Source organism: Gymnodraco acuticeps, unplaced genomic scaffold (genome assembly GCF_902827175.1).
Source record: "Gymnodraco acuticeps unplaced genomic scaffold, fGymAcu1.1, whole genome shotgun sequence".
Taxonomy (NCBI): domain Eukaryota; kingdom Metazoa; phylum Chordata; class Actinopteri; order Perciformes; family Bathydraconidae; genus Gymnodraco; species Gymnodraco acuticeps.
In genome coordinates this window covers 1324595-1338075 of record NW_022990699.1, presented here as the reverse complement: position 1 = coordinate 1338075, position 13481 = coordinate 1324595, and the positions used below count along the sequence as shown (strand labels likewise).

Here is a 13481-nt window from a genome sequence, read left to right as displayed (position 1 = left end):
CTCAAGCCACTAATACATATGCACACAAACAAACACACACTCTTCACCAGCCCATCACACACAATCACATACATGCTGTTACACAATTACAGTCATTAATGGCACAAAACACACCATTACACTGTGGCCCATCAGTGCGCAGCCAATAAAACACTAGTCTTACTGTTTAGAATAGCAGATGCATTCAGGCTTATTAGCCCCTGCTCAGATGAGAGCCCTCCATGAATCCATTAATGTATTGTTATTGTTTTAATATGAAGTTAATGATGTCTAATAGTGCCGAGGTCTGATGCCATCTCAAAATGATATGAATTCAAGAAAGATAAAAATATCTCGGAATAGAAAATCTGAAATTGTCTGGATATGAGTCACTCAGCTCATATTATCCCAGTGTGAACTCTTTTATATCTCTCTCTTATTGCTTTTCACTTTGTAGATCATTGTGCTCACACTGCTTCACAATGATGTTTCACGCATGGATAATCTTTACTGTGAGTCATGGATTTACAATCACAAACATATCCATGCATATTGCCGGAGGAAAATATTTTCTTATCCCCATAATTGGAAATGTTTTGTAATGGGATTGACAGCTGACGTCTTTCATTTCAGATCACAGAGTTAAGATTACCCTAAATCCATTGGCTCAGAATAATTAGGAATTCCTTTAACACCTATAGAGGTTTTTTTTATTCAGCCTATTTTCAACCTGCTGGTTAGAAATTGAAGATATTGGTTTATTTGGCATAGAGGGATGGAATATTTTATTATAAATAGGAAGTTTATGACAACAGGACACAGGCATGTGTCCTCCACTGAGACAGTGATTCATGTTTACATTAGGCTCTTCCACTTTCCTGATGAGAACCATCCGTATATTTCATGTTGACTCCGTCTCGTCTGCTATGTGTGGCAGGCGAGCATAAATTGCAGAGCGTGTGTGTGATTGTATTTGTATAAAGAATATTCTGATCTTAAACGGCTTTGTACGCCAGTGACCTCCTCTCTCATTGGAGGGAAAAGTCAATGGTCTCAGTTGACTGGGGATCGATGAGGCACATGAAGGACATCCAACTCAGGTAAACCACAGACAGAATCCTAATTCTTCCAGCGGAGACGGTAGAGGTACAGACAGAGCGTTGTGACAGGCTATACACGTGAAAAGGGATTTCTTAGTTGTTGTTTCTTCACAAGGGTGGATGGTTAAATCAATGGACATATGGACAGTTTTGATTACCTTTTTAGCAATCACTTAAATTAATAAATCCTCAAGGAATGAAACGCAATATGCACTGTGTTAAGGTGCATGTCTTTAAAGTGTATAAGTGCAGATTGAGCGCATGAGGTGTAAGTAATGTCCTATTGATATTATTCTTACTTGAGGAGGTGAACATCCAGAAGCTAAACACACAATGGATTACATAATGCCTTCTAAAAGCATTACTGAAATTCTGCTCATCAATAATGAAGATCTCATGATAAACAGGAATGTTCATGTTTAACCAATAAAGCCCATGCTCAGTTTGTTTTAATCACATAAGAGTAACTTAAATGCTTGAGTTTTCACCCAAAAAAAGTACGATTAAAACCAAAATATCACATATCGTTATCCGTGGATAATGATCCAAAGTCTTTAAGTTACTTCTTAAAGATGAAAATGTAGATGTTTATAAGTAGTCCATTCATCATGGGTAAATATGTGCTCTGCCTCTATAGGAATATACATCTTACTGTAAATTGGAATATACTGTACTCCTCTCTGCAGCTTCCTTGACCATCTAGTTAACCACAGAGCCTCGTGGCTGTCAAACAGAAAGCCTTTCCCCTGAGGCTGTTTAGTTGAGATATGACATAAGGCACATGGATGGTGAGGTCTTTACTTAAAGAGGACCTATCATGCAAAATGCACTTTTGTACGTCTTTTATACATGAATATGTGTCCCCGGTGTGTCAGGGAACTCATCAAGTGTCACAACACAACCCTCTCTCTTTTCCACCATACCCAAATCTCTAAAAACGGGGCTGCAACGGATCTACAGAACGGGGCTACAGAACCGGGCTACAGACTGATCCAGATTTGAAATATCTCTGACGTCAGAAACGAGGAGCTCCGCCTATATGGGCAACTCTCCACCTATCAGGAGGAGACAGCCACGGCCATTGCCGTTCGAAAGCGCTGGAGACGCTGTAGTACATATGCCAGGCATGTAGGTGGCGCTGTAGTCTACCACAAAAGCAGCGAAGAAGACTTCTTACAGATTCAGCCCTTGCAAAACAAGGCTGGAATAGAGCGAAATGAGGCATGGCTAAAATGCATGATCTGTTTGGTATTTTGAAAAAATGTTGCAGACATGTTTTATAGGTATGGCCCTACAATATATTATTCAAATATAGCATGATAGGTCCACTTTAATGCAGCCTGAGTAGTGCTGACTGTGTGTAGCTTTCAACTGTGCATGGATAAAATCTTTACAGAATGTGTTAACATATGAAGCAATACACATTCTTTAGCCCCCTTTTATTCATACTTTTCTGATTTGAAACAGTTACAAATACAAATTTGCAAACTAATTAAGTAAAGGACAAAGCAACTGTCAACAAAAAGTCAAATCATGAATTTGGATCAGGGCAACATTTTTGTCTTTGGGGCTTCCTGTCTGAGGACAGCAGCAGGTGATGAGTAAGTGGGAAGAAAGCTTTGGTGACTCATGTCCCATGGTGCAGTACCTGTCACCATTGTTATTGTCGGTCAGTCTCTGTTTCCACCTTCCCCCACTCTCACATGTCCACCGTACTTTCTCTGGTGTGTGTATGTCTGTGTGTATAGCCTGTACAAACAGGAGCATGTCCCTTTCTCTCAGGGCTATCACTTGCCTGGTTGTATGAAAGTGTCATGGTTAAAATGTTTACATCGCAGAAGGTATTTTGTTTTAATATCTTAAAATATTTTGTCTCAACAGAAACAACATTTTTTTGTTTCTAAGTAGATGCAAGACGAAAGTCTTTCTCTGGTCTGCATCCCCTTAACAATTGTATGTTTTGAGCTGTACTGTACTGTACCCAATATACAAGCTGTTAATAAACTTTTCAATCAATCAATCAATCATGCAAACATTGCTTTTTCAATAATGTGTTTTTGTTTGCTTGATCTAATTGGTCCTTTTAAGATAACTTTAAGATATCAGTCTGTAAATCTCTCCTTTTCCTCACATACATAACTTGTACAATATGTACTTTCTGGTGCACACACACACACACACACACACACACACACACACACACACACAGAACAAGATGTGGTGTGCTGTGCTGTGATGTATGCACACCTTTAGATAAAGTAAGCCCAAAGCTTGAATAATTCATCACTCAGCTCCGCCTTTGCCTTGCCCAGCACTCAGAGCCACAGCTGATTGCAAAACACACAGAGAAAATAAATAAATCACCACACTTAACCCCCCGTAAAAGGTAGACTACTCAATCTTCAGCAAAAGGCAATGACAACTAAAACGGGTCCTTCGACAAATTCTGTTAAGGTGCATGCAGCGCTCTTTTGTCAGGGCTGAATGAGGCTCCAGGATGCTTCAGACACACTGGCGTTATCTCTCTCGCTGGGGATTGCATTGTGTGTGTTGATTTGTGTGTGCATGTATAGCTGTATTGTGTGTGCCTTTTATGCTGTATATGTATGTAGAGAGTTCAGTGCGAGTCTGAGTTATAGATTGGTGTGAATTGTAATGTACAATAGGCTTTTATATTTTGTGTGACCTAAGATGACAAACACAGGACTTTACTTGTGTGTGTGTGTGTGTGTGTGTGTGTGTGTGTGTGTGTGTGTGTGTGTGTGTGTGTGTGTGTGTGTGTGTGTGTGTGTGTGTGTGTGTGTGTGTGTGTGTGTGTGTGTGTGTGTGTGTGTGTGTGTGTGTGTGTGTGTGTGTGTGTGTGTCCTAGCATTACTATACTTGTGGGGACCTAAATCTGTTTACACAGTCACGTGTGGGGACTCACTTCCCTTATGGGGACAAATTGGAGGTCCCCATGAGGGGAATCATTCATTTTAGGGTGAAGACTTGGTTAGGATTAGGGTTAGGGTTAGGCATATGTTGGTTATGGTTAAGGTTGGGATAAGTCTCCAGGAAATGCATGTAAGTCAATGTAATGTCCCCTGGAGTGGTGTGTGTGTGTGTGTGTGTGTGTGTGTGTGTGTGTGTGTGTGTGTGTGTGTGTGTGTGTGTGTGTGTGTGTGTGTGTGTGTGTGTGTGTGTGTGTGTGTGTGTGTGTGTGTGTGTGTGTGTGTGTGTGTGTGTGTGTGTGTGTGTGTGTGTGTGTGTGTGTGTGTGTGTGTGTGTGTGTGTGTGTGTACTACTTTACAATAATATATATTTGTTTTAATGCTGAAAACGGACTTTAGGCATGACAGAAGGAGATTGTGGGATTTGTGTTGCTACAGTATTAGTTGTTACCTTTTTCCCATTATGCACTGTTAGTGTGGGTCGGCCACTTACTCTTCTGCTATGAATGCATTTTATCGACATTCGTAAGTGCTTAAAGCTGTTGGTTTCAATGTAAACACACTAAGACACTCAACATGTTTCCTAAATGTTGCATGATTGTGTATGTTATGCAACTGTAAATAGGCATGTCATGTAAATACAAATGTCTAAAATATTGAACTAAATGTTTGATTTCCTGTAAGAGTTAAAAGGATAATCAAAAACTATGACAAATCATATTTCTTAAATGTTACTTTTATAGATTTTTTTCAAGCTTTATACAAATGTTCTGTTTAGCTGCCTGCATCTTTAAAAAAAAAAGTAGCAATGAGGAGGAGGGGAGAGAAGAGAAGCTTCCTTCCAGCGAGTTGCTAGACTTAGCGACTGGCTAAGTTCAGACCCTGCCTCTGGCACTTTTTTTTAACAGTTCACATTTTCCGTGACATCAGAAGAGCTACTCTTTCATACTTAATTAGGGTTCAACTGGAGTGCCAGTGCTAATAACATATTCTTTGTTCAATGGTTTATTTGACTTTAAGTTCTGTTGTCAAACTTTAAATATTGAAAACACACTTACACAAAACGTGTACATGCCTGTTAATATATCTTTCAAACAGGTTGCAGGTATAGCTTATATATATATATATATATATATATATATCAGGTGTATCTCAAACAGGTATATCTTTCAAACAATATATCTTTCAAACAGGTTGCGAGTGGCAGAGGATGCATCTGTGATGTTTTCTCATGTCACTGATTTGGTTCCTGTAACTCCATATTTTGCATAGTAGTGGAGGTGATTATCTGATTTCACTGCACCCTGGATTTAACCTGGGTTTTAACTGTGTGCATATAAGGGGTGACAGACTGTTGCAGCACGCTGGTCGCTCCACAGATGGCCGGTACAAATCACTTCCCTGCACGCCCCTGTGGCAGGTTAGGCTGAACATTGTAAAGATTGGCACACTTTAACCGGTATACAACCACAAAAACAAATGACATTAGGTGCCTAAAGAGCGAGATATTTACCTCGGGACTTGCTAGAGAAGAAAGAGAGCTAAATGAGAGCAGTGTAGGACTTGCATTCATCAGGTACCCAGAAAGTCACCTCCAAATGAATGATAATGTTGTCTGTAATTACTGGAATAGGCAACTGTTTGCCTACAAATATACCGAGCTGTTGCTGTTCTTCTGATAAATGTTATATCCCACCAACTAATACTTTTCATATTCCTTAATCTGTCTTTTCAATATGTGCAGACTCTTTTTTTAATAACAATTCCTTGCCTCTCTAAAATAGTACAAATTAACAAACCAATTTAGAAGCTTTTGGCCTGCGTGTAGTACCTGAGAGCATTATGTCGAAAACAATTAAAAAGGCGATAAAGAGATTTCAGTTAGATGGAGTTTTAGCTAACAGCAAGATGATGAAAAATGTTCAAGGTGCACACACACATTACTCTTATCTATTCTCTCCCTAGTGCCGATGAGCGATTTGATGCCACCTTCCATACCAACGTACTGGTGAATGCGTCAGGCTACTGCCAGTACATCCCCCCTGGCATCCTTAAGAGCACCTGCTACATCGATGTGCGTTGGTTCCCCTTCGACGTCCAAAAGTGTGACCTCAAGTTTGGCTCCTGGACACACAATGGCTGGCTGCTGGACCTCCAGATGCTGGATGTGGACACATCCACATACATACCCAACGGGGAGTGGGACCTTGTGGGTAAGAGAGATGCACTGTTTTGGTTGCCATCAGGATAGATGACTGTACCATGGATCCTGGTAACTGTACTTGAATCCAGTCCCCCCTGCCTGAAATGCCTCAATTAGAATTATTGTTTATTTCTTTAACATAGTCAAATCAAATCAAATCAAATTGTATTTGTAGAGCACATTTAAAAACGATTTTGGTCGAGCCAAAGTGCTGTACATGTCATTTAAACACATAAAAACACATTACATCACAATAAAAGACAATAAATCACAACAGTTAAAAAACAATACATGGAACAGTCAGGAGTCGTGACCCCACTCAAACTAGAAGGCCAGTTAAAGTGACATAACTGTAACACTCGCTCTTCTATTGGCTATGCTAAGGGTTATATGCTAAGGCGAGACATTTCCTCTTACATCTCTATTGGTTGATCAATCACAACAGAGCCCACCAGCTAACCAATCACATCAGACTTGGCTATCATTTCAGACAGAGGGTGAGTATGAGAAAACTAAAGACCTTTTTCAAACATTAATGTTACAGTAGAGACACAAACTAGAAAATATTAACCTGAACATTAGCATAATATGTCTCTTTAACAAAGTTGAAATATTCTAACCGAAATGACTAAGACAATGCTGTAAACGCTATTGAGGAAATTGTTATGTGCTCCCCCTTATTCACCGGGGTCACGGCTTGCTGACTTCCTCTGTCCGAGGTCTGTTATTTAAAAAGAATTCTGGAGAGACATCAATTGGATGAGTTGTAGCTTAATGAACTGGAAAGGGTCGAGTTTTTGGAAGACCTACCGAGCAGGACGTTTCCAGCTGGGACCGAGCAGCAGCAGATCCCAGTGCCTGTGCCCCCGGGGTGAGGGTTAGCTGAAAATTGGTGTCAGACAGCACCAGGTGGCATGCAATAGGAATGTTTGACATGTTGGCAGGTGTGTAGCCGTTCCATATGTGAGAGCAACACAGTTAAAGTTCAAGGTGAGATAGTTAAACCATTTGGTGGCTTGCTAAACATTTGAATTCAAATACAAACATAGGATAAATGCAGAGCAAAGTTCCAAGCCTGTCACTTAGTTGCTCATCATTGCCACTCGTCATTCGTTGTATTTCCTTCTATGTTGTTTACATGAATGATATAGGCTATTTACATATTCAATCACTTTATTAGTTCACAAATAACTTGCTTATATGCGTTTACTCCTCCCTTAGGTGTTCCAGCCAAGCGCAATGAGCTGTACTATGAATGCTGTAAGGAGCCCTACCCTGATGTGACATTCACAGTCACTATGCGCCGCAGGACGTTGTATTATGGACTTAACTTGCTCATCCCATGTGTGCTGCTCTCTGGCTTGGCCATGCTGGTCTTCCTGCTACCTGCAGACTCTGGAGAAAAGATTTCTCTGGGTGAGAGGGGCTTAAGCACACTTGTTGTTTACATGAAAATACCTTGCTTTGCAAAACAGTTAAACAATGTGTCATTGATCTATGTGAGCAAGATAGAAAGATGTGTGTTCAGTATTTTAGTACTCTGCATTTCTTATTTAAATAATAGTAAAGCAATATAGTTTTCAATCCCCAAGTGTGTTTGAAAGTGTTCAAGCATATACAAATGCAGTCACAGCTGTACACCAATACATACATCTATTAAGGCACATCAGCATATGTGTGCTTGCATCTTCATGAATCACATAGCGAAACATGAATACATACATGTCAAACAACCATGGAATAACTTTAAAATAAGCCTTAAATCCATTTTGATGAATACCCCATCGAAAGGAGCAACAGCCTGTTACAAAGTTTGAGGGATTTCTGGAGCTGTAACTCACCTTGGACACGTCAGAGCAGTCGGCAGTTGATAAATGGTTGTAGTCATGAGACCATAATTGATTACATGTATACGTTATACACAATTTCATACACCAGTGATCCTGATCACATCATTATGCTCATGTTCTCTTTTTCTCTCCGTCTTAAGGCATCACTGTGCTCCTTTCGCTAACTGTCTTCATGCTTCTGGTAGCAGAGATCATGCCTGCAACGTCCGACTCTGTTCCTCTCATCGGTGGGTTATATTTATGTGTATATTTACGTGTCTACATCATGGTCTACATGTAATATACTTAAGCGTGCATGAATGCATTATCACCCAGAATAAGTGACAAACTTCAGAAGGAAGTAATAATTTCCATTCCTTACATTTTTTCTAACAGATGCATTATACCTCACCAAAGATATCCCTGGTGTTTGTTTACCTGTATACATGGTTCACAGAGCCCTTGGGGGGGGTGTGGAGTAAGAACTAAAGCTGTCACTAATATACTAGGGGATAGCTGGATAGAGGAAGACATATGGACCGTCTAGACTCTAGAGGGAGATGAGGCAGACATCTATATTTTTTGTCGTGTGTGTATGAGAGAATGTGTGTTAACATGCTTTGATTTATAACTGCAGTGCTGTATGTACGTGTCATATCAGTTTCACCCGGTCAATTTAAAATATATTGTACATATCAACTGTACATGATGTGAGTGTATTGATGAGATTAATGTTTGTCCATACTGGACAGGGTCACCACTACATCAATGCGCTGATAAGTGCCCTGGCTCAGAAAAGGCTTGATAAATGCTTCATCGATTGAATAGTCTGTGCTCCTTATTTCCCTCGACCTCAACACAAGGCCAACTGGGACACTTTAAGCAGACATGTTGGAATTACTCATACCCCTTTACAACACAGTGGCTGAATCCGGATTTGAGTTATTGTAGCTGCTTGAGCTTGACCGTGAATATATAAAGCAAGTGTTCAACACTGCTGCTTATATCAGGCCATATGTCTTTTATCATCAGTCTTTAATCACAAGATAAGGATATGAGTTCATTTCATTTTAGTTAATTTAGTCAGACATGTTTTATCTGTTTTAAGACTGTTTGGCTCAGTTCTTTTTTAATTCTGTTCAGTTTTTATTCATTTTTGACTTGTTTAGTTCAGCCACAATCACCAATGCCATTTGTAACTAAAGGTTATTTGTTGAATTATTGTAAATCATATATATATAGGCAGTCTTTTTCTGGCTCTTATTCCATAAAACAAAGCCATTTAGTCGCAGCAAATGTCCTTCCGCTTCTCATGAACACGTCCTTTAAAGCTCCCATGACATGGCCATTTCTACTGATCATAGTTCCATTGTTGAGGTCTACTAGAATAGATTTACATTGTTCAATGTTCCAAACTCACATTGGTTTCTCATACAGCATCTCTGTATAGTATGTGTATTCTCTCTGTCCTACACGCCTTGTTGGGGCTCCTGCCCCCCCCCCCCCCCCCCTGTGAGCCCACTGTGCTCTGATTGGTCAGCTCGCCCACTCTGTTCTGATGAGTCCACCACCGTTACATCGGAACATCAGTGATTATGTGTTACAACGGCGTTAGCAACCAGAAAATGACACCAGTAATGACAAACAGGTGAGAATGCTGAGAATGCTGCGTGGGGTCTGGGTGCCTTGTTGGCGGGACGTTGCGGGGCTTGCTGCTGTGAGGAGCGGACAGTGTGAGCTGGATTACTGGTGTCGTTACCTGGTTGCTGCGTGGGGTCTGCGAGACAGCGAGACACCGCGAAACTCAGCCTGAACTCAGTGTGTGTGTGTGTGTGTGTGTGTGTGTGTGTGTGTGTGTGTGTGTGTGTGTGTGTGTGTGTGTGTGTGTGTGTGTGTGTGTGTGTGTGTGTGTGTGTGTGTGTGTGTGTGTGTGTGTGTGTGTGTGTGTGTGTGTGTGTGTGTGTGTGTGTGTGTGTGTGTGTGTGTGTGTGTGTGTGTGTGTGTGTGTGTGTGTGTGTGTGTGTGTGTGTGTGTGGAGCTCCACGGATTGGAGTTAGAGTTTTACTCGCTACAGGGTGTACTTTTAGGGTTTGTGACTCTGCCCACCGCTTACATGCAGAAAAAGCTACATAAGTAACACACTAGGGGACGGGTAATAACCAGAAAAGCATGACATGGGACCTTTAATACTATGTTCTATAATGCTGTGTCTTCTTCAGTGTTTCTTCTCTTTCCCCATTATTTTATCATCTTCTTCTTCATTTGAACCTTTATGATCCTTAGTTTGCAGGCTTTGCAGTAGCTGTAGTCCTGTTTAGCCGTTAGCTCTTTTTAATTCACATTCACCAGCGTCTATGTGCGTGCGTGCGTGCATGTGTCCTCTTCAACTGGTGAAAAACATCCCTCCCGAACCAACATTAAGCTCTCTCTCTCTCCCTTCTCTAATTATATTTTTTTTGTTTTTTTGTTCAACCCTATTTTCTGTTTTGTCAAACTTTTTGACAAAGTGTGCATATTTTCCCCTTGGCACTATAACTTCTTGCACAAATTGATCAGACTTGCTTTCCTTTGATGTTGCAGTGTGAAATCACCTATTTTTGAAAATAATTAAAGGATAATGTTTTACCTGTTAGTAGATGTTCATTAAATGTGACCATGGTAGTGGGGCATGGACTTATTGGTATCTCTGAGCAAAATGTAAAGTATTTCGTTTTTTGTGTACACTTGTCAGCCCAGTACTTTGCCAGCACCATGATGATAGTGGGGATGTCTGTGGTGGTGACAGTTATAGTCCTCCAGTTCCACCATCATGATCCTCGAGGAGCCAAGATGCCCAAGTGGGTGAGTAGCCGTTTGAAACATTCAGCACAAAGGCTTATGTTTAGATGAGTGTGTTATCGTTTGGTTTTACGCCACTGACGCTCCCTCCCTCCTTTCAGGTTCGGGTGGTTCTGCTGAACTGGTGTGCCTGGTTTCTGCGTATGAAACAACCCGGCGATGAGCGTAAGCGGGCAGGTTACAAGCACAGTCCCACCTCCCAGCACCACTCCAGCACCAGCTCCATAGAGATGGGCACTTTACCAAACCTAAATATGCCCCTCTCAACGACATCTTGCCCACCTTGTCCCACCGGCACCTCCAACGGTTCAATGAGCCTCTACTTTGGCAATTACCACTCCATGGAGAGCCCACAATGCCCACCTTCCAGCGACTCTGGGGTAGCACTAGGGGGCCGTGCCCATGGCTCCCCTGGTGATGAGGCCGAGTCATCTGAAGGAGTTGGCAGTGGTGTTGGAGGCCTGGGGATGGGAGTTGGACCCGGGATGGGAGTCAGCATCCCCCCTCCAGAGATCCAGCGCATCTTAGATGAGGTGTCGTACATAGCCCAGCGCTTTCGGGAACAGGACAAGGCCGAGGTCATCTGTGGCGAGTGGAAGTTTGCAGCGGCGGTGGTGGACCGGCTGTGTCTGGTGGCTTTTTCTCTCTTCTCCATCATTTGCACCTTCACCATCCTCATGGCAGCACCCAATTTCATAGAGGCTGTTTCCAAGGACTTCACATAGAAGGTTGAAGCAGCAGTGGAGAGTGGGAAGGCAGCAAATATTAGGGTTGAAGAAAATATTAAGAAAGAAAGGGGAAGGATACAATGAAGGGTGCAGTTTGTGGTCCCATACCTACAGTCAAGGTACCCCATTGGAAAGGAGCTGGGGCCAGGCAGTGTTTTATGATAACATTTTTACTGAAGAAGCTCAAGAAAGTAAAATTGACAAAATCAGGAAACAAAATAGTCATGATTGATCAATAAATAATCACAGAGAGTAATCATAATGTTTTACTCGCACTTCTAAATGAAGAAGAGAAGCATAATGCATTGTCCCACACAGGTTGTTCATATGTATAGAATTAAATAGGTGTTGCATGCAGACTCAACAACAAACCTGGAGTGACTTGAGCTAAAAGGTTGGCAATCACCGGGGCGGTAGGGGAGGACACTGTATAGATTTTCGTTTTTGATATTTCAATGAGTGGAAGATAATGTTGCAATAATGTTGCACCCTGAAAACACTTAATACCATTATTTTATCTGCACTTATTTTAAACAACTTCTTAATTGACTGTACAGTGACTCATTCAGCACCCCAGTCCTCCTCACTGCCTCTTCTCTTGTTTATTTGTATCTTTGTCCTGTATGTACAAGATCATACACCAACTGTTCACCTTCAAAAGAGAATCAGACTTTTTCTTATGAAGTATCATCCCTGTAATAATATTAGGTTAGATATTAAAACGAGATGTTTCACTGTGAATTTAATTGTTATTACGTTCACTTTGACAACAGAAATCAACCTTATTGCTTTTACACAAGTGTAAAGGCATTTTCTTTATACATCAGAGTAGAACTGCATATTTAGGATAACTTTGTCTCGCCTGTTTAATTTAAGGCAATATAATATGTAACATGAGAACAGTTTGGAACAGTGATATGATACAATATTCAATACATTGTGTAAAAAAAGCACTGTGTGGACTGGTATGTACTGGTGTTGACCAGTAAGACAACAGTAAATCTTTTAGCAAAATGGTCTTTAACTACACAGACATCAATCATTTAACAATATAAAAGTGGTCAAGTAAAGTAGTATTACTGCTGAAAAAATACCCATATTCATGTATGTTGTTGGACTTCACTGTACAAAGTGTCAATGAAGATAAAGAGCAATGTGACCTTCGAACCACTGACAACAGAGACAATGGCTCTATAGGAGGAGAAAACTTCAGAACCACATCCACCACCATATCACTGGAGAATATACTGTAGATTTGTAAAAGGCCCTATAGTGTTTGTTCGTGTTTTGTAGAGGGAGCCGAGTGACTAATTCACACAAAGTTGTTAACGTGTTTGGTACCACCTCTTTGTTATAGGAACATTCATTGGTGTCTTTATCTCTTTTACTGTCATTACAAGTGTGAGTTTCTTTGCTCTCTATAATAATAAAAGTATATTTATTCTCTGTACATCAGGCTCTGGATAGTTCTGTGGGGACATATTCAGGAGAGTATTGCAGCATGTTGTGATGTGGCATTCATAGCATTATCTCGAACACGATAGGAGCTGAAACCTCCTCTTGGATTGCTAAAGCTGCTGGGTTGAATAAATCAACCACATTTACTTAGCTTTAGAAGCAGAAAACCAGCTAATACTTTCAAGTCTCCAAACTCCATCCACAAGTTTCAAGTGCAATCGGAGTGCATGCCGCTTTACTGCAAGCTGCCAAATTGTGAGACAGCAGATTGGCCAGATGGCTGAAGTGCAAAATGAATCAAGATAATGCAGAATAAAATGGGAATGAGCCATTTAACTGGTTGTGAAACAGTTGCATAATGGCATAAGAATGCTTTATATAAAGAGCCTCAGAAACAATGTCACCATCAGCGTCAT

The 13481-nt window shown here is 40.9% G+C and overlaps 1 protein-coding gene across 1 annotated transcript in view; it reads left to right on the top strand.

Annotated features, from left to right (window-relative positions):
* LOC117555925 (neuronal acetylcholine receptor subunit alpha-7-like) overlaps positions 1-13057 on the top strand; it is a 39746-nt gene extending 26689 nt beyond the window's left edge. The window contains exons 5-9 of the mRNA XM_034230997.1: positions 5975-6222; positions 7434-7628; positions 8203-8289; positions 10773-10882; positions 10981-13057. Coding sequence (XP_034086888.1) covers positions 5975-6222; positions 7434-7628; positions 8203-8289; positions 10773-10882; positions 10981-11604 — 1264 coding nt within the window. The 3' untranslated portion in view covers positions 11605-13057. The remainder of the gene's footprint in view (positions 1-5974; positions 6223-7433; positions 7629-8202; positions 8290-10772; positions 10883-10980) is intronic.
* The last annotated feature ends 424 nt before the right edge of the window (positions 13058-13481 follow it).